This window comes from Gadus chalcogrammus, chromosome 1 (assembly GCF_026213295.1).
Source record: "Gadus chalcogrammus isolate NIFS_2021 chromosome 1, NIFS_Gcha_1.0, whole genome shotgun sequence".
NCBI classification, from domain to species: Eukaryota; Metazoa; Chordata; class Actinopteri; order Gadiformes; family Gadidae; genus Gadus; species Gadus chalcogrammus.
The window spans coordinates 9,355,512-9,379,791 of record NC_079412.1 but is presented as its reverse complement, the minus strand read 5'-3'; the positions used below and the strand labels follow the sequence as shown (position 1 = coordinate 9,379,791).

The window sequence follows — 24,280 nt, the reverse complement described above, 5'->3', positions numbered from 1 at the left end:
TAGATTTCACTTGGGTTTTGGATTGTCGTGCCGTTAAAGTAGCATTTATAATTGTTTACTACTTTAATGGCACCAACAAACCAAAACCCAAGTGTAATCTATGGTATATCTTGTTTTTATACTTTTTTTTTTTTTACATACTTTTACTAACTATTAATCATTCTTTTCTCTTGAAATAACGATTCACAATTAATTTAAGTTCAGTGAATCAGGCAATATAACAGTCGGTCGTGAAAATGTTCAGTGTTTACTCTTTTATTAGATTCATGAGGTTATCTTAAACAACTTCACATTAACATTTATGATTAATAATAATATTAATGCATCTCTCTCATTTTTAAAATATAATTTAGCTGATGGAGTCATTTCCGGTCAGGATGTAATGGGTTTGGTTCTCCATTGATGATGACTGACTGCAATATTTGATTTCATTTCATTGGTGATGTATGTGTTAAGGCCTAAATACACCGGCGCCGCAGCGGCGCGTAAAAAAGTCTGCCCCCATTATTCCGGATATACTAGCCCACACCAGCGCCGACTAGCTGCGCGGCAGCGTTCCGCGCCGCCCAACTAGTCTTCGAGACAAGAGTTCTATTCCCAAGCGTCGCCGCCCCTGAAAAGGGGCTTTTTAAAAGCTGGTTTGTACATCCCGGGTCCCGTAGGCACCTCCATTTCTACCCCTCATCACTGGATGTCGCCCTCTTTCGTTTGTGAGAAACAATTACGAGAATGGACGATGATAGACGTCGAGGTGGAAAAATATGTCGAATTGTATGACCAATGTTCTCGTCATAACAAAGACAACTCCAAAAAGGACATTGCCTGGCAAGCCATAGCTCTGGAGATTGGCTCTTCAGGTGAGAAATCAACAATGGTGGACTAAGTACCCAAACCATTAACCATAATGGGAAATAGACGAAATCAAGTCACATATAATCACACCATGTATAGGTAGAAACCAGATTACTTGTAATATATATTTTTTTATTTAAGGCAAGGCAACTTCATTTATATAGCACTTTTCATACATGAAGCAGACTCAAAGTGCTTCACATAGAAATACAATAAATATACAATACAATAAAATAGATAGGCTAAGTAAAAGAAAACACAGGCAAAGTTCAAAAATGCATTGACATGTATTAACTGTCTCTCTGGGACTTCTCCTTGCCCGCCTACGGCGCAGCAGAAGAAGGGCAACCACCCTCTGTCTGGCAACAATTGTTCTGTTGAAATAAAAAAAACTCAATAAAATATGAAATAACTTGTGTTCAATTAAAATGGATAACTACTGGCTGCATAGGCCTACATGTAAAGGTGTGGCTATGTTAAGGCTATATAGATGGATAGATAGATAGCTACTTTATTGGTCCCAATGGGGACCAATAAAGCCATCCAGTAGCTCAATACAATAAATACACACAATAACAATTGGCCTTAAAAGGTGACTGCACTATATACTAAAAAGGCTTAATAGAAGGTCCTGCACTTATTGAGATTGTTGATGCAGTAGATGAATAATTGCAAAATATAAAAGAAATAAGAAATGACAGTAAATAAAACAATAAAGTGCCCTACAAACTAAGTTGATCTGATTCTTGAAAACATACTTTCACTGCGCAGATTATACATTTTTCAAATTATTCAGCCAAAAAGATGGAAAATAAATAAACTAGGCTACAATAGGCTACTCACCCATTGCGTTTCGTCTCTTTGCTGCGGTTTATTGACAGGTGACTTCCTGATTTTATACTGCAGCGCGGCCGTCGCGCCTCCTCCTGTTGGTGCTAGGGGCGGCTTTTGACGCGCGTAAAATGCGCGCCGCTGCGCTGCGGCGCCGTTGTATTTAAGCCTTTATGGTGCTCGTACCTCCTCCTTGGACCTGGCCTGCTCCTGCGTCCCGTCAATACAAATGCCCCCATCCACCGCTGCCTCTTGGATGATTCACAGTCAAACTTATTGCAAACTGTCAGCCGGCCGTTCCATTGTTTTTGTCCATTCTGTCGGGAAAATCTTTGAACCAATGATCCATGCCGCCACAACGAAAGCAGGCCTGCCTCTGTGCTTCACCACTTTCCTTTGGTCGTCCTTGCCACCTGGCGCCTCCATGAAATATGTTCCTCCCTTTTGACCGGTCGCCTCCCTGGTGTTTGATGGGACGGATGGGCGTGGGATTCTCCAGGGCCTTCAGGTGAGTGAGTCGAAGCTTATGGGCTGTCTCTGCCTTATCTTTGGCTCTCCTTTTTTCTTCCTTTTTCCTGAGCTCTTCTTTCCTCTTCTTCTTCTCCTTCTGCATGGTTGGCGTAGCTTGCAATCACGGCAAGGCTGGCGGTACACCATCCAATGCAATGTGTCTCTATGAATTCTGATATTTTGTTGTCCAACGCATCCAGGAAGGCGGCGGTAAGGTTTTCTTCGTACATAGTTTGAACTAGTCTGTCGGTTGGTACGGGCTTCCCAACATGGATCTTGAACACCTTCTTAACACGATCTACCAGATCAGCCATTTAATCGCCTTCTTGTTGTTTCACCTTGCGAATAGCGGTCCAGTCCTTAATCATAGGGAATGCCCCCTAGGTCCGATCGCAGAGTCTCTCCACCAGGAGTTGGTGTACAGGCAGGGCAGTTGCTAGGAATTCTGGGCCCCCTGAAAGAATATCGGTGTGGGCCCCTCTACCCCAATCATTGCCACCTTAAATGTTCTTGTTTTTCAGTGTTCTTGACGGTGCCTGGTGTAATACACCAAATTTGTTTCCTTTTTTACATTTAATAACTTAACAAGTCAGAGTATTACTATGTATTAGGTATTATTAATTGTCTTATTCTCATTTCCCTGATTTGCATCACGTTATTACACCTCTGTTTGCAAATACATTTTCAATTAACCACTCAACAAATAGGTGTGGGTATTTTATTGTATTTAACAATCAAGCACTGATATGCAAAAAACAAAGTGTCCTGGCTCAAGATAGTCCACAGGTAAATAAGTAGCATTTAACTTAAATGTGCAAGTGAAACAAAGAGCACATGGAATACGTTGTTGTAAAACAAATATCAAAAACAACAACAAGCCTCATCTAATCTCAATTAAAGTTTAAATTGGCTTGTTTGTTCACTGTAAGTCTCATCAGAAACGCCAAGCCTTTTTGTTAGAAAATTCGCTGATGAGGTCTTTGAAGTTCAATTGTCGGCTTAGCTGACTTTCAATTGAAAGTCTAGCAAGGTTATTTAGCCTCTCTTGGCTTGTTGTGGATCTGAGATAGTTCTTAACTAGTTTCAGTTTGCTGAACGCCCTTTCTCCACCTGCCACAGTCACAGGTAATGTACAGAAGATTCGGATGGCAACACATACTTCACCAAAAATGCTCTGAAGCTGAAGTTTATGAATGGAATTCAGCAGTTCAAGGGGGGAGTCGCAGTCTGAAAATGTGGCACTATAAACAGACCTCAAATGTTGCACTTAACTTTCAAAATTAGCACTAAGATCCTGTTTGTATATGCTTGTTAATGAATGGCAAACTGAGTGAATCTGATCATCTTTTAAATCCTTGATTTTCAGTATTGCAGCAAATTCCTCACAGATATTTGCAATGGATTGAAAGCGGGTGTCCAAGGCACAGATGATGTTATCTAAAGCCACATAGAACACGCTGTTGCGAAACAGATTTGATTCTGTCTGTTGGTTTCCCTCTTCTTCTGACCTCTGACTCTCATATGCAAAACGTTTTCTCATTCGCTTGTGGCTGACTGGAAATCCAGTGGGAACATCCATAGCTTCTGCGATAAGGAAAGCCTCTGCAAGGAAGTCGTCCCAGGAGTTGCGAAAGAACTGCATTTCTTCCTTCAATGCCTCTATATTGGCTGCTTCTACATCTAGTGTAATTTTTCTGAATTGCAGAATTATGTTTCTGTCTTCAATGGACTGCAGTATTTTTTTCAGACAGTCAGGAGAACAATGGCTCTAAAAGATGTAAAATAACTCCTTAGACTAGTGACCTCTGATTTGACTTAATTAGTCAAGCTCCACCTAGCAAAGATGCTATCCAGGGCCTCTAGGAGAGATGATAACATTCCTCCTCACTCAGGGAGAGATAGGTGTGTCTGGGCCGGTAGACCCTCTCCCCCCGGCGTCTGATCCTCGGTCCCAAGACGTATTCCATTCCACGGTGCAATAGAAAAATTATGAGCAACCTCAACTTAACTGGTAAATTGCAGATTAAGGTTTTAAATGGACTTACAGAAGGTGATTTCGCAGTCTTCAGAATTTATTTCGTAGTCTTCAGAATTGTGGTTCCTGATTCTTGAAGTACAACCCACTTTGACAGGTGTCCTTATATAGCCTACATATCTCTCTTGCCACTATTGGTCAACCAGGTTAATTTGATCCGTCATTACACCTGCTACAATTCGCGTGAATAATTTGGGTAAATGTGTACGCTAGATTTATGCCTATTTATTTTATCTTTATGGACACCACAATGATTTTCCTTGTGTGGTAATATTTTATTTTTCTTGTAATTATGTATGGTTTGCAAAAATGGGAACTGCTGTGTAGATGAGAGAAGCAAAGTGTATGCGCGAGGTGCACAAGCAATCCGTATGCATCGCATGCGCATGTATGCATGCACCCTTAAAACAGCATCTGAACAACGCGCCACTGACTTTAAACCAGGTATTTCCTGGTCTGTGGCGCAGTTGTATTCAGAAACGGCAAAATATCGTTTGCGCCAGAACACGCCTCCTCCTTTCGCCGAACCGCCCCTTGGGGCGCATGATCAATCCCTAATTTACCGGCAAGTGGCGGTGGTGGGAAAAGAACGCTCTGCGCCAGTTGTAAACTAGCAACGACACATGCGCCAGTGACTAAGTCACTTGCGCCGGATGCAAGATAGGGCCCTTAGTGTCTTATGTATTTATTTATTTATTTTAATAAGTTACTTATTTTATTTAAAAAAAACATAATAACAAGGGTCAGAAGTTTTACAAGAATTGTAATCTTACAAAGTCATGACAGAGGGACTTGGTGTCTTTATTCATGCTTGAAAGATGAACATATATAATTTTTTTTGAAAGGGAATAAGCTGATGAAGCTGACAAGTGACCAATGTTTACTTTTTAAAAGTATTATAATTAAATGCAAACCCCAGTGAATCATTTGCTCTTGTTTCTCTGTTTTGAGATTCACACAGACTTAGCCGTCTTGTTTAAATGTTACAAATGGAGTTAATAAACTGAAGTTGGAAATAGTTTTAAGTTGTTGCAGATGTTATCTCCGCTCATTTTATTAATCGAAATAAATAAATATTAGCAGGTTCTCAATAGTAGGCTATTTCAATTCAGAGAGGGCATGATAAAATGTCTGTCTCCTAGGGGGGGAATGAAAGAAAAATAATTGAGAACCACTGGTCTAGAACATGTTGTACTTGTTGATTAGCTCACGTTGTTATGGCAATGAAAACTCCTTCAGTTGATAAAATAATGCCAGCGGTTATTTTTAAACTGAAAATTAGCATCCTTTTTTTTTGCATCAGAACAACAAGATTTTTTGGCATCAGAAGTTTTATAAAAATGAATGGGTCCCTGAAGGTGAGACCCATTCATAGTTTAGTGCTCCCGAAATAGTGGTCTGTTTCTCATAGTATTCGACTTGTACATGTTGTTGATTTTTTTGCATCAAAAGTTTATAAAAATGTATGTTGATTACATTTATAAATTGTATGGGTCCATGAAAGTGAGGCGACATCATGTTGTACCAATGTGTTTCAGTAACATATTCAGGAAAATATGGTAATTTTTGAGTGAAACTTACACGTAGGAAATTTAATATACCTCAAATTTGTTATTCCAGTTCACAACCATTGATTATTCCTTCATCCAAACAGTCTTTTTTCATTTCATCACTTTAGTGGTTCAGAACTGCATTATTTATCTGACACTGCCAGCTATCTGCTTGGACATACAACAGCATAGTAACTAAGAAAATAAAGGTTGTGAAAAAAAAATATCTTGCACAGGACTTTATATACTTCATATACCCCTGTGGCTGCCTGGGGTTGAGCCCCCCCAAAAGTAACAACCTAGACTCGCCCCTGATTGAAATGATTAAAATTAGAATATTGTATGATTTGTGGCTTTGTTTTAATTCGGATTCATTCATATGAATATATATTAGTTCAGTGTATGCATAATCATTTTGTCATAGAGGCTACTGGGGGCTGTGGGGCCTAGTAGGCTGTGGGCCCTTATAATTGTCATAACCTTTCCCCCCCATACGACGGTGCTGTATACAGGTCCTTGGTCCCAATTGAACATTATATCAGCTTGGTCTCTCCCGGGAATGTCCCCTTGAATGCGACCCCAGTTCAGGTCCAGTTTGAACATACAGACTTGGCGCACATCACAGATGGATGACCTGTATTGTTAGGCCATTTCAAGAATGGCTGTTGCGAGGGCTGCCCCTCCCATTGCAGATGGTTCCGGGAGACATTCTGCTATGTCCTTAATGTCACTGGGTCTCCATGCACGGATAACGTATGCTTGACTGCGATCCTGGGGGTTCAGTACTTCGATCATGGGGAACAGTCCATCCTCCCTGCCCTCGTGTTGAGGAGATAGGCAGAGCGTCATTTCCTCGTTCTTTATGCGGCTGGCAACGGGTTCCCGCTTGGTCGGTGTGGCCGCCAGCTGCCGGTGTGATCATTGAGCTTTCACCTGGCTACGAGTGGGTAACCCCCGTTGCGCTGTTGGTGGGTACTACTCCTCTGCTGTGAGGTCAGGATAGAGGTTCACTGGTCGAGCGGTGGCCTGGGTGATGTCATACGATGGATGTGGAAGGGGATTCGCATGCGGTCCGCCGGTGCAGTCCAGGTCCGGGTCTACATCTCGGGTGAAATTTAGATAAAGAATCCCTACACTCTCTATGCTCTCTGTCTCTAGCTGATTTTTATATATCCTGGCCCTCTTTTTCCCACAAATGAAATGCACACCAACATGTTTTAAAACTTTTTTTTTCTTTCCGACTCCAACAACCTTCCCTCTAACTCTTCTAACCGTTTTAAATTAAAAATCCCCATTCCAGGAAAGCCCAGTTTATTCCAGTATTTTAAATCCTCCAGAGCCGTTTCACCATGTTTCCCCGACATTGCCTTTTCAGGTCCCGCAATTTCCAATTTTCCCGATTTATTTCCAATTTTTTAATACACACTATTAGGGATTATTTTACTATTATCAAATATTACCCTTTTTTAACTGTTACTTTAGCGTTACGTATATACACCTTTCGGAGCGGATGTTCTTTACCGTTCCTGTAACAGAGGTGTTTTACCGTTAGGTATATATACTTACGGAATGGATGTGCTTTAGCGACCCTATGAAAGAGTAACTTGAGCGTTTTAGGCTATACGTTCATATATATACGCCCCACACTGAGGTTCTTTACCGTTCCATACATACTGTTCACATAACGGAGTCTCTTACTGTTATATGAACAGTTACCTGTTTGAATTATTTTCCCTCAGGATACCGTACTGAAAAAACCAAATCTATTCCCACAGGCGCTCTCTTCTCACCCCAGTAGCTGGTTACGGTCAACTGGTGGTGAGGTAGAGCTCTGGGAACCAGTCCCCAACCTAGCACGGTTGACCTGCTTTGGAATAATATTTTGTAGAATCTTCAGGTTAGGTATCCCGAACGAGGCCCCAAATTATTATGGCAATTTCCTTTAACAGATATTGCGTCTAGGAAAGATGAGATTTCTAAATGCAAAAAGCACACCACACTTGTAGAACAAATATAACCTAGGTTTAATGCATGCATACATTAGACTCCTCCCTTGCAGAGTGAGTCCAGAATACAGGTTGAGGATGTCCTATCCCTTGTGACCGTTTTACCCAAGTATGAAAGTTAACATCACGATTGATTCTGAGGAAGGCAGGCAGGTTACCCATAGAAAATAATTTACATTTAAATTAGATGCCACTGAGGAAGGTGGGACAGCTGAACAGAGCACAACGGTTAATATTTTGATTGACTCAGAGGAAGGTAAGAAAGCTGACCAGAGCACAAGGGTTAAGGCCTAGACTCTGATGCTTTACATTTACAGATGACTGTATTGGTGGACCCCTAATAATGTACAATATAATATATAATCAAGATTTTTATATAGCTCAAGAACAAAGCTACCATCTTTTTGGGTGGGGGCGAAGGGTCTTTGGGGTCATGATTCTAGGGGTGGTAGTTGTGGTCATGATAAATGCTAGAAGAAAATATCGGCAGAATCAAATCTGATTAATTGTTTGAAACACAGAATAAGCAAAAAAATGCGGTAATTATCTATCAACTTCATTTATAAGCAGCCCTTACCTTTGCACTCTGGCGTTGATGACCATGTGCTGTTCAGTTGGCAGGTCATGACCCCCTCCCCTTCCATCTTAAATCCAGGGTTACATTCGTACTCAACCAAACTCCTGTGTACATACGGAGGGCGGGCTCCAGACTTTTGCGAACCATTTGGAATAAACGGCGCTTTGCAGCGAACCACTGCAGAAAAATGGTAATAGAAATGCGTTAACATGGATGCGTTCCCTGGTTACTCCCTCAACAAGAGTATGCCGACTCCAACAACCTTCCCTCTAACTCTTCTAACCGTTTTAAATTAAAAATCCCCATTCCAGGAAAGCCCAGTTTATTCCTGTATTTTAAACCCTCCAGAGCCGTTTCACCATGTTTCCCCGACATTGCCTTTTCAGGTCCCGCAATTTCCAATTTTCCCGATTTATTTCCAATTTTTTAATACACACTATTAGGGATTATTTTACTATTATCAAATATTACCCTTTTTAACTGTTACTTTAGCGTTACGTATATACACCTTTCGGAGCGGATGTTCTTTACCGTTCCTGTAACAGAGGTGTTTTACCGTTACGTATATATACTTACGGAATGGATGTGCTTTAGCGACCCTATGAAAGTAACTTGAGCGTTTTAGGCTATACGTTCATATATATACGCCCCAAACTGAGGTTCTTTACCGTTCCATACATACTGTTCATATAACGGAGTCTCTTACTGTTATATGAACAGTTACCTGTTCGAATTATTTTCCCTCAGGATACCGTACTGAAAAAACCAAATCTATTCCCACAGGCGCTCTCTTCTCACCCCAGTAGCTGGTTACGGTCAACTGGTGGTGAGGTAGAGCTCTGGGAACCAGTCCCCAACCTAGCACGGTTGACCTGCTTTGGAATAATATTTTGTAGAATCTTCAGGTTAGGTATCCCGAACGAGGCCCCAAATTATCATGGCAATTTCCTTTAACAGATATTGCGTCTAGGAAAGATGAGATTTCTAAATGCAAAAAGCACACCACACTTGTAGAACAAATATAACCTAGGTTTAATGCATGCATACATTAGACTCCTCCCTTGCAGAGTGAGTCCAGAATACAGGTTGAGGATGTCCTATCCCTTGTGACCGTTTTACCCAAGTATGAAAGTTAACATCACGATTGATTCTGAGGAAGGCAGGCAGGTTACCCATAGAAAATAATTTACATTTAAATTAGATGCCACTGAGGAAGGTGGGACAGCTGAACAGAGCACAACGGTTAATATTTTGATTGACTCAGAGGAAGGTAAGAAAGCTGACCAGAGCACAAGGGTTAAGGCCTAGACTCTGATGCTTTACATTTACAGATGACTGTATTGGTGGACCCCTAATAATCAGTGACGTGCGGTGAAGTCAGTAAGTGGGTAGGCACTGAGTTATGAAAGCCAGATTACCTCATTTATTGTTTAGGCTAATAGGCGAGCCTACGTGACAACAGTAGGCTATGCACAAGCGCGGCGCACAATCCGTTTGAAACGAGCGAACAATTTTCGGTCCCTTTTTCTGCAAGAGTGCATCAAGTGTTGGCATAGGCCTCCCTTTTGCCAGTAGCTCATTTTTTCTAGTAAAGTTGAGTTTAGAGAAATTTCTTAGCTCTAAAATATCGGTAGATGTTGCTGCTGTCATTTTAACTTTTTGAGTTTCGCGGGGATTACGTGTAGCCGGTGTAATGACGTCAGCTGCGCAAATGTCCATTAATATCTCGATTTCGATTGGTCCATGTTTGATACGTAGCGTAGATGATTACTGGCATAACATATTTACGTACAAAGGCACAGCAGAGTTGTGCCTTTCGGCGTAGATGTTAAAGAATACATGTTCGAAGTGCGCATGCGCCACATTCGTTTTTCGTTGCCGTTCAAATGAATGGACAGTAAAGGCACTGCTTATTCTACCGGTTTTTGTATTTGATGTTGCGTAACTGATACAATTGTCATCGTAACGTCTAAACAATTGGAATACCGTATATATTGCATATATAAAACACAAGAATACTCGGTACAAATACAAATACAAGTTTATTAAATAAAATTATTTAATAAACATTTTTACGTTTGAATTTTGTCAGGGTAGGCAGTGCCTACCTTGCCTACCCTGACTGCACGTCACTGCTAATAATGTACAATATAATATATAATCAAGATTTTTATATAGCTCAAGAACAAAGCTACCATCTTTTTGGGTGGGGGCGAAGGGTCTTTGGGGTCATGATTCTAGGGGTGGTAGTTGTGGTCATGATAAATGCTAGAAGAAAATATCGGCAGAATCAAATCTGATTAATTGTTTGAAACACAGAATAAGCAAAAAAATGCGGTAATTATCTATCAACTTCATTTATAAGCAGCCCTTACCTTTGCACTCTGGCGTTGATGACCATGTGCTGTTCAGTTGGCAGGTCATGACCCCCTCCCCTTCCATCTTAAATCCAGGGTTACATTCGTACTCAACCAAACTCCTGTGTACATACGGAGGGCGGGCTCCAGACTTTTGCGAACCATTTGTTATAAACGGCGCTTTGCAGCGAACCACTGCAGAAAAATGGTAATAGAAATGCGTTAACATGGATGCGTTCCCTGGTTACTCTCTCAACAAGAGTATGCAACTCAACTGAATTCTGAGATTAATGTCAGAATTCGGACTTTTTATCTCAGAATTCTGAGATTAATGTCAGAATTCTGAGATTAAAGTCAGAATTCTCACATTAATCTCAGAATTCTGAGAAAAAAGTCAGAATTCTGAGATTAAAGTCAGAATTCTGACTTTTTTCTCAGAATTCTGAGATTAATGTCAGAATTCTGACAAAAAAGTCAGAATTCTGAGATTAAAGTCAGAATTCTGACTTTTTTTCTCTGAATTCTGAGATTAATGTCAGAATTCTGAATTTTTATCTCAGAATTCTGACATTAATCTCAGAATTCTGAGAAAAAAGTCAGAATTCTGACTTTAATCTCAGAATTCTGAGAATAAAGTCAGAATTCTGACATTAATCTCAGAATTCTGACATTAATCTCAGAATTCTGAGATAAAAAGTCAGAATTCTGACATTAATCTCAGAATTCAGAGAAAAAAAGTCAGAATTCTGACATTAATCTCAGAATTCAGAGAAAAAAAGTCTGAATTCTGACTTTAATCTCAGAATTCTGACTTTTTTCTCAGAATTCTGAGATTAAAGTCAGAATTCTGACATTAATCTCAGAATTCTTAGAAAAAAATCAGAATTCTGACATTAATCTCAGAATTCTGACTTTAATCTCAGAATTCTGAGAAAAAAGTCAGAATTCTGACTTTAAAGTCAGAACTACGGGTATCTGTAAGGACCAACCTCCGTGGGAGAGACACTTTGCTTAATGCAGTCGGAGGAAACCTATGGAAAGCCAAGAAGGCCACAATCCGGCCCTAGAATGGCGCGGTAAAAGTGCGGGGATGCCCTCATCCCCAGATTGTTCTCGATATGCAGTAGCCAGCTAGGCCATAACATTACAATATTTCATGGATGCAAGCAAGCCAAGACAATCAATCTATATCTGTAGCCTACATGACAACACACACACACACACACAGACACACACACGCACACACGTTAAACACACTGGTAAAGCAATAGGAGCCTGCATTGGCCAAAGTTGTTGGGATGCATGTTATTTTATAACAGGGAGGGGCAAAGTTGTGCATTACAATGCAAACACGACAATAATTGGCACCGTTCTTGCGCACTAAGAAGAACATGAACTGAATAAATGCCAGGTATATAGCATATTGGAGACGGGCACACAATCAGTGCATTTGCAAATGAGAGCCTGCAGTATGACCGATCTTGTGACATTATTTAACCATCCATCTACAGCTAATACGATCAGACAGATACATCATTGATCACATATAAGCCCACAACAAGCCCAACATCACCACGGCAGGTGCGCTCTCTCTCACACAATCACTCCAACTTCTCCAACTCCAAGGCAAAGCTGTTTCACTAAGACCACAAACAACCACAACTAACCAGCCTACATATCCACAACAATGCACAACAATCAGTTCTATACATTGCGTCTATCTTCTGTTTGGCGCACATGGCTAATTTGCATACTTGCACAGGACTGTCGGCTCCGCTTGTCAAAAAAATAGAACGTATTTGTGAATAAATGCTTTGAATTCTGAATACTGGACTTGGTGGGCTTGGTGAGTTGGCTATGGGACGTGCACTTTTACCGCGCCATTCTAGGGCCGGATTGTGGCCTTCTTGGCTTTCTAGTTCTGACTTTAAAGTCAGAATTCTGACTTTTTTCTCAGAATTCTGAGATTAAAGTCAGAATTCTGAGATTAATGTCAGAATTCTGACTTTAATCTCAGAATTCTGAGATTAAAGTCAGGAATCGGACTTTTTTCTCGGAATTCTGAGAATAAAGTCAGAACTTAATTTTTTTTTTACATGTGTGGCCCTAATCCTCTTCCGTATTCCATAGGTTTCCTCCTACTGCATAAAGCAAAGTGTCTCTCCCACGGAGGTTGGTCCTTACAGATACCCGTAGTTCTGATTTTAAAGTCAGAATTCTGACTTTAATCTCAGAATTCTGAGATTAAAGTCAGGAATCTGACTTTTTTCTCAGAATTCTGAGAATAAAGTCAGAACTTAATTTTTTTTTTACATGTGTGGCCCTAATCCTCTTCCGTATTCCATAGGTTTCCTCCTACTGCATAAAGCAAAGTGACTCTCCCACGGAGGTTGATCCTTACAGATACCCGTAGTTCTGACTTTAAAGTCAGAATTCTGACTTTTTTCTCAGAATTCTGAGATTAATGTCAGAATACTGACTTTAATCTCAGAATTCTGAGAAAAAAGTCAGAATTCTGAGATTAATGTCAGAATTCTGAGATTAATGTCAGAATTCTGACTTTATTCTCAGAATTCTGAGATTAAAGTCAGAATTCTGACTTTATTCTCAGAATTCTGAGATTAAAGTCAGAAATCTGACTTTTTTCTCAGAATTCTGAGAATAAAGTCAGAACTTAATTTTTTTTTACATGAGTGGCCCTAATCCTCTTCCGTAATATTGTGACACTGTCACACTGCCGTTTAACTTATCAAAAACACAGCTTACTTACAATATGAGGGCTACAGTATTCCAGCTATTGTTTTTATCCACCAGACACAGTGGCTGGTGCACCAATACACAGTCCCTGTGTATGAGCAGTAAACATTTAAAACTAATAATACTCACTCTCGCATGTAAATGTCGAAGGTGTCCATGTCCCAGCCTCACAAGTGGTTTTACCAGATCCTCCAATTCTCCTGTATCCCGTTTCACACTCAAATGTTACTAATGCTCCGTCTGGAAAATGCTCTTTCAGGATGTCTTCATCTATTAAAATCATGGTGTCCCTCATAGGTTTCTCACAATCTTGAGCTAAAAGGAAAAAGCACATAAGACAAAATTGAGTTCTCATTTTGGCACAATAAGCCAAAATAAATACATGAGCATCACTGCTTTGACCGGCTATTGTAATGCTGCCCTCCTGGCTAAATAACTCATAACCATTTAATAACTGTTCAGTGTTACCGTGTTGTGCATTGCTGAACAGGTTATGGTCTCCTCATTATCTGTGTCACCTGAGGCTGCTTTCACATGCAGAGCAGAAAAGGAAGCCTTTTGCATTTGATGTATTACCACAAATGTATTTATTTATAGCAATCAACCAACGTTTTGGATTTCTTACAGGGTCAATGAAGATTTCGGTTTGACATTCAGTATTCCCTAGTTTTTGCTTCCTCATCTCAATAAGTAACCTCAGAGGTGCATTCGACACTGTAGACCAGGGGACAGCAACTAAGTTTGGCCTCGGGCCAATTTCTCCAGCAGTAGGTGGCGGGCCAGAACTTTATCAAAGGCTAGTCCAAGGAATTGATTAATGAAAGTGCATCTGGAACTGCGGCGCAGACCCGTCAGCTGCCTTAGTCATATGCCTACCAAGCAACAGATGACTCTTAAAAGACGTACATATAAACAAGTGTATGCCCTAATAACATAAATGTCATGCCTGATCATGTTGGGTAGAGGCCTCCAAAGAGACAACGCAGTGATATCATCCTGAGCAGTTCTAATTGGAGAGAAAGTGAAATCCACGAGCTGCTGATCATGTGAGAGAAGATGATGCAGTCGTATTAAACAAAGACGTTGAAAGATGGTGCGATCTACGAGGGAGACGCAGCGGAACTGTCCTTATGAGGCTTTTGTCAGGATAAAAAACCCTAATCCGTCCCTAACCCAAAAGTGGTCCGCAAAATAAAGAATGTGGTGGCATTTTTGCACTTGTAAATAGTTAATCGCGTTTGTAGCCTACACTCAGATGTGAACTCATTTTTGCATGCGGGTGTCTTCATTCATAAAAAAACATTCGGGAATATGCAAAAATAGGTCTAGACTCCGTGCGCAGCCCCGCCTTCTGCAGTGAACCAAGAAAGCCTGCACCGTGACGAACGGGGGATATTACCCCCTCGGTTTTACACAGGAAACTTGAGACAAGACGGTGAAATCGCCGGGCGTGCCAAGCCTCGACCGAACCGGCTTGGTAGTGTAGAAAGGCCTTATGCTGGAGAGAGGTCGGTAGTGCGCAACTAAAAAAGCAGCACCTTAAAACACTTCACACAACACAACACACACACACACACACACACAAGCACACCATGGCGGGTGCTGACTGACTACACACACGCACACACACACACACACACACACTAGTGTTGGCTCGTTCGTTCGCGAACCGGTTCGAATGAACGAGTCTTTAGGAAGAACGAACCGAACCGGTTCGTCTCTCTCGTTCGTTCGGTCGTCTCGTTCACCATTCGATTCACCGGAAACTCGGCTGAACGAACGAACGAGTTTCCGGTAGCATTAACTCCGCTGAGTCTGACTGACTCAGCTGAGAACCGTGCAATGGCGTGCATTCCATGATGCGATTCACCGTTACCGGAAACTAGGCTGAATCGCGAACGACTCCTCCACGTTCAGTCGAGTTTCCGGTGAATCGATTCCCTGGAAATTCGACTGAACTGGTAGGGGTCGTTCAGGAATCGTATGTTCGTTCAGCCTGGCTTCCAGTAGCGGTAAATCGCATCATGGAATGGACCACATTGCACGGTTCTCAGCTGAGTCAGTCAGACTCAGTGGAGTTAGTGCTACCGGAAACTCGACTGAACGAACGAACGATTCGCGAACGACTCCTTCTGGCGAACTGAATCACGCGAACTGGGTCACGGAAACAAATCATTAATCCACCACTAACTCACACACACACACCACGGCGGGTGCTGATTGACTGCGCGCACACACACGCACACGCACATACATTATACACACACCATGGCGGGTGCTGACTGACTGAGCACACCCACAAACCTCCGTTCCTAGCCTACTCAACGTTAGAAGAGCTGTAGGCGAAGTAGCCTCATCAGAGACTCTACTTGCGTTCAACAGCAAAGTCTCAGAGCTTTGCGTCTTAAATCTTTTCTGGACTTTTGTCAACAGTTCCTGCCTTTCTCTCCGTGCAGTTAACACAAAAATAAGTGATGTCGGGTCGCCATGGTTGTTGTATATAGGCCTATAGAGGGGGGGTCCGTTTCATTTAACATTGCACAGTTTCCAATAACTCCCGCTCAGCCCCTCGCAGCTTACGCGTGACCGTGACGAGTGTGTCTCTAACCTTCCGGAAGTAGTAGCAGGATTTGATACAATTAAATTCACAAATGGTTGTGAAAGAAAAAAAAAAGTTCACTGTATCCGGCCCTTTACATTTAAGCTAACAGATATACAGTAGATATTCGATAATCGATATTCAAAAATAAATAAATAAATAAATCATGTAACTTCAGAAAAATCTGGCGGGCCAAAAATTATGTCTGGCGGGCCAGTTATGGCCCGCGGGCCGCCAGTTGCCGACCCCTGCTGTAGACCATACAATACTTTTGGACAGGTTAGAAAACTGGGTGGGGCTTTCAGGCACAGTCTTAAATTGGTTTAGGTCCGACCTACAAAATAGGAACTACTTGTTTCCATTGGCGACTTTGTATCAGAATCAACCAACGTGACATGTGTGGTGACATGGTTTCCGGTAGCGGTAAATCGCATCATGGAATGGACCCCATTGCACGGTTCTCAGCTGAGTCAGTCAGACTCAGTGGAGTTAGTGCTCCCGGAAACTCGACTGAACGAACGAACGATTCGCGAACAACTCTTCGTGGCGAACTGAATCATGCGAACTGGGTCACGGAAACGAATCATTGAATCCACCACTAATGTCTGTAGCATTGATGCAAATGAGCTGCTGCCCATTGACCAATGAGCTGTCATACTGAACCACAGCATGGAGGAGAAGGGATTGTTGCCGTTTGCTGACTCCAGGAGCTCTATATCTATATATTATACAACGGGGGGGCCTAAATCCAGCGATCTGATTGGTTCCTAACTGTTGTATAATGAGCGTATACATAACTGCTATGACGCCCGATCATTTTGTGAAAGTATCACTCCGCGCCTTGAAGTGGAAACCGTTTCAACCGTTCTCTCGGAGGAACGCTAAAGTGTGTTGCATAGCGACCGTCGTGCATTTTGAAGGCAGCCAGGAGGGACTACTTTTTTGTATTCTTTAATAAAACGGCAACTTTGACTTTCTTGGTTTCTTTTTAAATGTAGTGTGTCTATGACTTTCGACAGTGGTATAATGAGCACATACCACAGCCTGGCGTGTTCTATTGCTTAAATATAACATAATAATAATATTATATACAGGTATTTATATAATTTATCTAATATCACGGCCAAAAGCTATGTGCGCCTCGGATGATATTATGAATAATAAATACTGTGTCTGACGTCTCTGGTACTTCCACAAGTAAAGACTTGTAGTGGGGGATATCTCGGCCATGGTTGAGAAGAATTGGGGGGAAGGAACTTTGGCATTGACTTTCTGAAGTCCATGAACCGCGACATGGAGAAGAAAAGGATTGTACTCCGGGAGCTGAGCTGCCGGACTACCTCCGAGCTCCCCGCTCCGGAGCTGCCGGCCGCCGTCAAAGCTGTCCGGCCGCAGTCCGGCAGCTCCGGAGGAGTACTCCGGGAGCTGAACTGGCGCCGAAGCTAGGTGTCAGCTCCAGCGGAAGAGCAGCTCCGGCTGGGGTAGCTCGGCGGCAGTCCGGCAGCTCAGCTCCGGGAGTACAATCCCTTTCTACTCCAAGTCTCCTCCTCCCGACTTCCCTTCAGCGGCAGCTCCAGCGGGGTGAGCTCGGCGCTAGAGAAAGGGAATCCCGTAGCTTAGCTGCAGGGCTAGAGCCGAGGTCCCTCCGCCGGAGCTGCTCGTCCGCTGGTCCACAAAATCTTAGCGATGCTCTGATTGGAGGGGAGTGGGGAAGTGGGAGGTAATATTCAAATGTGCCCCCTTCCTACGTAGGAAGGGGGGCCGAAACTGACTCGCTCGTTTGGTAGCCGGAGGCAGGCTGCTTCCAGAAATGCGTATCTCACTCAAAAAATCATGTACGGACTTATTTCAAAGTTTGTATGCGTGTGGGAGCACCATCTACCAATTCATCAACCAAAATCCCAGGAAAAGTGCTGTTTTCATATGTCCCCTTTAAACCAGTTTTTTTTAGTTCAGCCTTCAACACTATCCTGCCAAACAAGCTACAAAGCAAATTACACAAACTCGGCCTGAACTCCACATTGTGAAACTGGATTTTGGACTTTCTAACACACCGCACACAACATGTCAGGATTGGCAAACACGTCTCCCCCACCCTGCCCATGAACGCCGGGGCCCCTCAGGGTTGCGTGCTCAGCCAACTTCTCTACACTCTTTTCACTCACGACTGCTGCTCCTCTTCTCCATCTAACCTTGTAGTGAAATTTGCTGACGACACAGTAATTGGCCTCATCACAGGAAATGATGAGACCTCATACAGGAGAGAGACCGAGAGACTGGTAGAGTGGTGTGGTGATCACAACCTGGTTCTCAACACCACCAAGACCATGGAAGTGATCATCGATTTCCGCAGGGCCAGACACCTCAGCCATTCTCCACTCCTAATCGGAGGGGAGGAGGTAGAGAGGGTGTCCAACTTCAAGTTTCGGGGCGTGACTGTGGCTGGCGATGTGTCCTGGAGGACCAACATCACCTCTGCCGTGGGTAAGGCACAACAACGCCTCTTCTAACTGCGGAAACTTAGAAGGGCAAAACTTCCACAGGGACTGATGGTCAACTTCTACCGCTGTGCAGTAGAGAGCGTACTCACCTACGGACTACTGGTGTGGTTCTCCAGCTGCACCAGTCCAGAAAAGGAGGCCCTCCACAGAGTGGTCAAGGCTGCGGGGAGGATCATTGGGATAAGCCTCCCAGAGATCTCCAAAGTCTTCACCTCCCGCTGCCTACGCCGGGTGATCAACATCCTACAGGACCAGGTCCACCCAACGCACCATCTCATCCAGCAACTGCCCTCTGGACGAAGATGCAGTTCCATCCGCTCCAGGACCAACAGACTGACCAACAGCCTCTATCCACAAGCTGTCAGATTGCTGAACGAACAACCTGGCCCTTCACCCCCCACCACACCCCCAACCCCTCGGTCACATAACTCCATCTATAACTCCCACTCAATAACTGTGAACTGGACTGCATTGCTGCACTGTACACTATTTTGCATCTATTACAGGATTGTGTTTCAAACACTGTATAGTTATAAACTGTTTAAGCAGAACTTGAAGGGCACACGGAAGATTTATGACTCAATCCAATACTTTATTGAAATCCACGAGTGCAACCAGCACGTGCTATTTAGGCCGACTGGAGTACCCAGAGAGCCCCCCCGGTGGCGATTCTGCCAAAGGGCGCACTCACACTATGCAAGTTTGCCTGTTCCGTGCTGCAGGAAGATTCAGCACGATTCCCCCCCTCCCCACTCCCCCCGCTGGCCCGTGGTCACACTGCTCCCAAAGGCCGTGGCCTGGGCACGATTGCTCCTTCATACATACGTCATCACTTCGTAATACGATAAATACGTTATCCCCAAGCGTCCTCGCCGCCATAACAACAATGGAGAACAACAACGTGAATGCTGTCGTCGGCCCAAATTTCAAGTAAACACTCGACTTCACTATCACACCAACGTAAACCCAATCGTGAACTTCTTGCCGCCATTGTTTAAAATGATTGTTGTGGGGAAGAAGGGCATGGACCTAGAAAAAAGAAGGGTCGCGCAAGGACTACGTCATCCAGCTCAGGTTGCGTATCCGCGGGTGTCTTCTCATTAGCATCTGTACTTTTGCCACGGCGCATGAAGTGTGCCATGGCCAAGGGGCTGTTCTGTGCTGGAATACGGATGGCGTCGTCACACTAGCCAAACGTTCTAGACTTTAGTATGCAAATGAGCTCGGGCACGGGGCCGCGGCCCTAGTGTGAGTGGCCCCTAATATACCTGCACGAACAACCAATAGGTGCCCTCCACCTAATACCAATCATCACATTGGGGAACCTGCAAACTGATAAAATCTACTGTATAACATTCTGTGTTGGGAACACCATACTTAGAGTCTGCTTTGTGTATGAAAAGTGCCATATAAATAAAGTTGCCTTGCCTTGCCTAACTAATTGAGAGTCGATTTAATTCAAATTGGTCCAGTTTACACATGGAAAAATGTTTCACACATATTTCCAAGAGTGGAAAAAAACTGGTGGAAAATCGATATCAACGGTAAGGGTTAGGTTTGAAATATTGTCCAATGTCCACATTTGTCTCACAATATCATATCAATGATATCATTAGCCTGGCATCACCTGACGGACCGCAAGGTCTGGTTTAGATAATTGGTTCCTCGTGCTTTGATTACATTTTGAAAAAGGCTACGTTATAAATATAAATCCAGATAATTTTTTGCTCTAGAAATAAAATCTAGTATAAATAAAAGTCCAAATATTTTCTAGACAATGCACTTCAGCAAAAGTAGAAAGTGTTTGAAATTAGTTTATTACTGATCGCTGAATAATGTACCAAAGTACAGTAACCGTGGAAGAGATAAAACACGGTTCATTCAGTCTCATATAATGTTCCGCTGATATAAGCAGTGGTGTAGTCTACGTGATACGCAGGTATACGCCGTATAACCACTAGGAACGCACCAGGATTTGCGTATACCCACTTAAAAATGTGCACGGATACGTATCAATCGTCTTGTGACAGATCTTTCACTTCTGTGTTTATTTTTCGGAAATATCGGTTGGGTATAACTGCAATAAAGTAGTTTAAGCAGGGGAAGTTATCTCCTACATTCACCATTCATAAAATTCCCGCTGCGCGCTCTGCCCTGTCTCTGTTACGAAGCGCGAAGCTGCCCATGCGTCTCTGCACGTTAGTTGGCGGGCCGAGCCCCTCCTTCTCGCGTGTGCGTGCGTGCGTGGGCGTGTGTGTGTGTGTGTGTGTGTGTGTGTGTGTGTGTGTGTGTGTGTGTGTGTGTGTGTGTGTGTGTGTGTGTGTGTGTGTGTGTGTGTGTGTGTGTGTGTGTGTGTGTGTCCAGTCCTCCCATATTAATGTGTAAACCACATAATAAGTAGTCAACAGAAGACAATGTTTTAATCCCACTTTATATCTCCTTGTTACTTTTAGATGAGAACCCCTGGCCAGCCTTTCAGACTGGGTGTCAGGCTAGGGAATTTAAAAAAGGCATCCTTGGTTAGAGTGGAGGGAAAAAAAGTTATGGGTAAATGTCAGCCAACATACAGTTGGTATACACAATTGAAATTCATATTGTTAATCACTATGCAAATGAGAGTATAGCTAATTCATGGTCATTTTTAAGGTGCAGTAATTTCACACTTTTACACAATTCAATTACTGTATGGTATGTTAGATAACAACAGTAAGAGCTCAAATTAGAGCAATTGAAAGAGTGAAACATTAGTCTCCTGTCATCTCCTTCTCATGCACTGGTTAGCCATGGATGTAAACAGTTCATTAAATTATTTTGAGTAGATTTTGTCCTTGTTTAGCATGTGCTATTGCTACTATATTATACAAAGGACAACTTGTCATTTTTGTGTTCTATTTGTTCATACTGTTATTAAAACTGATAAACCTACTCAGCTTTCCATGATTGTTGATAATCGTTATACTCTTAAATCAGCGGGTTGTAGACCCCTGCGTTGGTGAGTGTGGTGCGACACCCCATAAGCGCCACACACGTACATGTACCGGTCGGACGGGTTTGTACGAGGCTGGGAGGGAATCATCACAGTATACCCACTACAATAAAATAGACTACACCACTGGATATAAGGTATGGAAGAAAACATGATGGGACATTGTTATTCGTGACCGAGTGGGGGGTTGGGTTCCCCCACTCTGTATCAACAGAGCTTGTGAATGTTTTCACAAATCACCCTTTGTCTCACACAAGTGGTTTCATGAAGGCCAATGACGTCGCCTCGAAGGTCACAACTGGGATACAACTCAGACCAAAACGCAGCATCTCTTGGGAGTTTGAGGTATCTCATCAGCTTTCTCAAGTGACTGCATTACGCTTGCTTAGAAACGTAATGCATTCACTTGAGAAAATAAATTCTGCTCGGTTTTTCTGAATTAACGAGATACCTCAAAATCCCAAGAAAAGCTGCGCTTTGGGCGCACACCACGGTGTTGATCCTGGAAAAACGCTGCAATGTTCAGCAGATCAGAGGGGTTTAATCCTAACCCTAAACCCTGAGGTGCCTGCGCAAAGTTGGCAAACTAATAACAATGCCTTACCTTACTGTCACTTAAGGACACAAGTACCTCCCAACTACGGAAGCATAATGCGTAACCAAAATAACACTTGCGGGACATCTTTGCTTCTATCATATAAAGCTCTTATCTGAATCAGAGCTTCTCCTCGGATTTTCAGCTATCTCGTTAATTCAGTCAAAATAATATGGCAGAATAATAATTTGCCATGAAAAATTTGCCAAAATAAACTCGTTCATTAAGAAAAACTGAGCTGAAATTATTCTCGAAGTAATTTTTAATTGGTTTGACAATTGTGGGTGGCCAATCTTTGAAGTTATATGGCATTTAATGGTATGGGTCAAAACTTTATCTCAGCCGAATTTTGATTAAAACAGCACTTCATATAAATTCACAAATCAAGAATAACCATTTCCATTCACATATCTTCCATAACTCCCATCAGCGAAAATAAATGTTTTTCTTACCTTGTACTTGTCCCAGAGGCCCAAGCAGGCTGAACAAGAGAAGCACCAGGACCGGACCCATCGGGGCCTTACAGCCCAGGACCTGTTCCGAGTCCACCATGTCTGTCCTTACACTCTGCAGACAATAACCAGAACAAAAATCAACAGTCAAGAGGGCTTTAATACATATAACACTGAGCATGTACGTTACATGTTCTAAGCTTCCGCTTCATAATCGATCGGCATAATAGCCAAGACTGTTAGCTGACTTAATGTTACCACTGAATTGGCGTTAGTCCAGTCTTCCCCAACCAAATTAATACTTATATATATTAAATATATGTTACATTTGTACACTAGGTTGCTTACTTCTTGCTGCATGGGCTCCAAGTGTAATGGTCGATGTGCAAATAAGTGGTGACAGGACTGACAGGAAGAAGTCCTTATTTGTGGTCATAAGGTAGGCTTGGCCTTAAAACCACAGTACATAATTTCTCCTGCAACATCCACATATAAGGACTGCTTCCTGTCAGTCCAGTCACCACTTATTTGCACATCGACCATTCAGAAACTTTGGGAAACACTCTCTGTATGTCCCAAAGTTTCTGAATGTTACGGGCTAAAGGACAAATCCGGCGTAAAATGGATCTGGGATATGTGGGTGCAAAAAAGCGCATGGATGCATTCTTAAGTCGGCTGATTTTAGCTGTTTCTATCAAAACGCTATAAACTTGGAACGACGGGGGCATTTGATATGGTAAAAACTAAATCTCTATTTTAAACCCCTTAAAAGGCTAGAAGTAGCCCGACACTTCTTTGTTAGTATAATTCATACGGTTCATCTACGTCACGTTTTCTGGAACGCCGCCATTTGCACGACCGATCTCGCCAAGTATGGCCGCCCACACCGCTCCTCTGAATGTTAGAGAAAGACAGAGATATTATCGATTTTAGGCTCCGATTCTTATTTGTTATCCCTAGGTTTTTTTTTGTCCATTAGTATGCTTGCCTCAAATCAATCTTCATGACATATATATTTATTTAGTCCACAACCCCTCCCCATACAGTGGCGATATCTTGAAAGCATTCAAGAGCACTGATGCCTACCAATATGCTGTGGCTGGATGGGTGAAGGACGCTAAAGTGAGGCACTTGGCCACCAATAATCTTTATCTGATAAGGGCAAAGTTAAGTACTATATATTTGTGACTTCTTGTGAACTGTTTGTGGTGGGTTACTATCATTGATCGTTGAAATCAGTCATCAAATCATAGTCGATCATTCTGCCGGAGACGCTTAGGACGAGTTTTCTTCAAGATTCATTTTGTACCGACAACAAAACCCAATTTGAATTATTATGGATTATTTTGGACAATGAATGAGGTATTAATACCAATACTCTGGCTGAGACGATGTCAACATTGGGTATATGGAGCAGAACATAGTGGGTCATATGTCAACGTTTTTTGTATGCATTTTATTCATTAGTAAGCTACATGGATATGCCATCTTTCAGAACTTTTCATTACCTGCACTAAAGAGAATAAAAGAGTGCATCCTCATTGTTTGATTGTGGTCGTAGGTGTTGTTGTTGGTGCTGAGTTACCACTGAAATCAGTGGGTCAGTGGGTGGGATCGGTCGTCAAGATGGCGGCGCAAAGCTAGTGACGTCACGTGAACCTTATGAATAAGG

The 24,280-nt window shown here is 42.5% G+C and overlaps 1 protein-coding gene across 15 annotated transcripts in view; it reads right to left on the bottom strand.

Moving 5' to 3' along the window:
• The window catches only part of LOC130380433 (C4b-binding protein alpha chain-like), a 63,822-nt gene extending 40,773 nt beyond the window's left edge, over positions 1–23,049 (bottom strand). For 12 of the 15 annotated variants that reach the window (XM_056587700.1, XM_056587665.1, XM_056587746.1 and 9 more), the window contains exons 1-5: positions 22,957–23,049; positions 22,609–22,723; positions 13,605–13,790; positions 10,737–10,913; positions 8,362–8,538 (exon numbers count right to left, since the gene is read on the bottom strand). In XM_056587700.1, the coding sequence (XP_056443675.1) occupies positions 8,362–8,538; positions 10,737–10,913; positions 13,605–13,790; positions 22,609–22,723; positions 22,957–22,968 (667 nt within the window). In that variant the 5' untranslated portion in view covers positions 22,969–23,049. The other 3 variants (XM_056587639.1, XM_056587681.1, XM_056587730.1) reach the window with 3 other exon arrangements.
• Between the last annotated feature and the right edge of the window lie 1,231 nt (positions 23,050–24,280).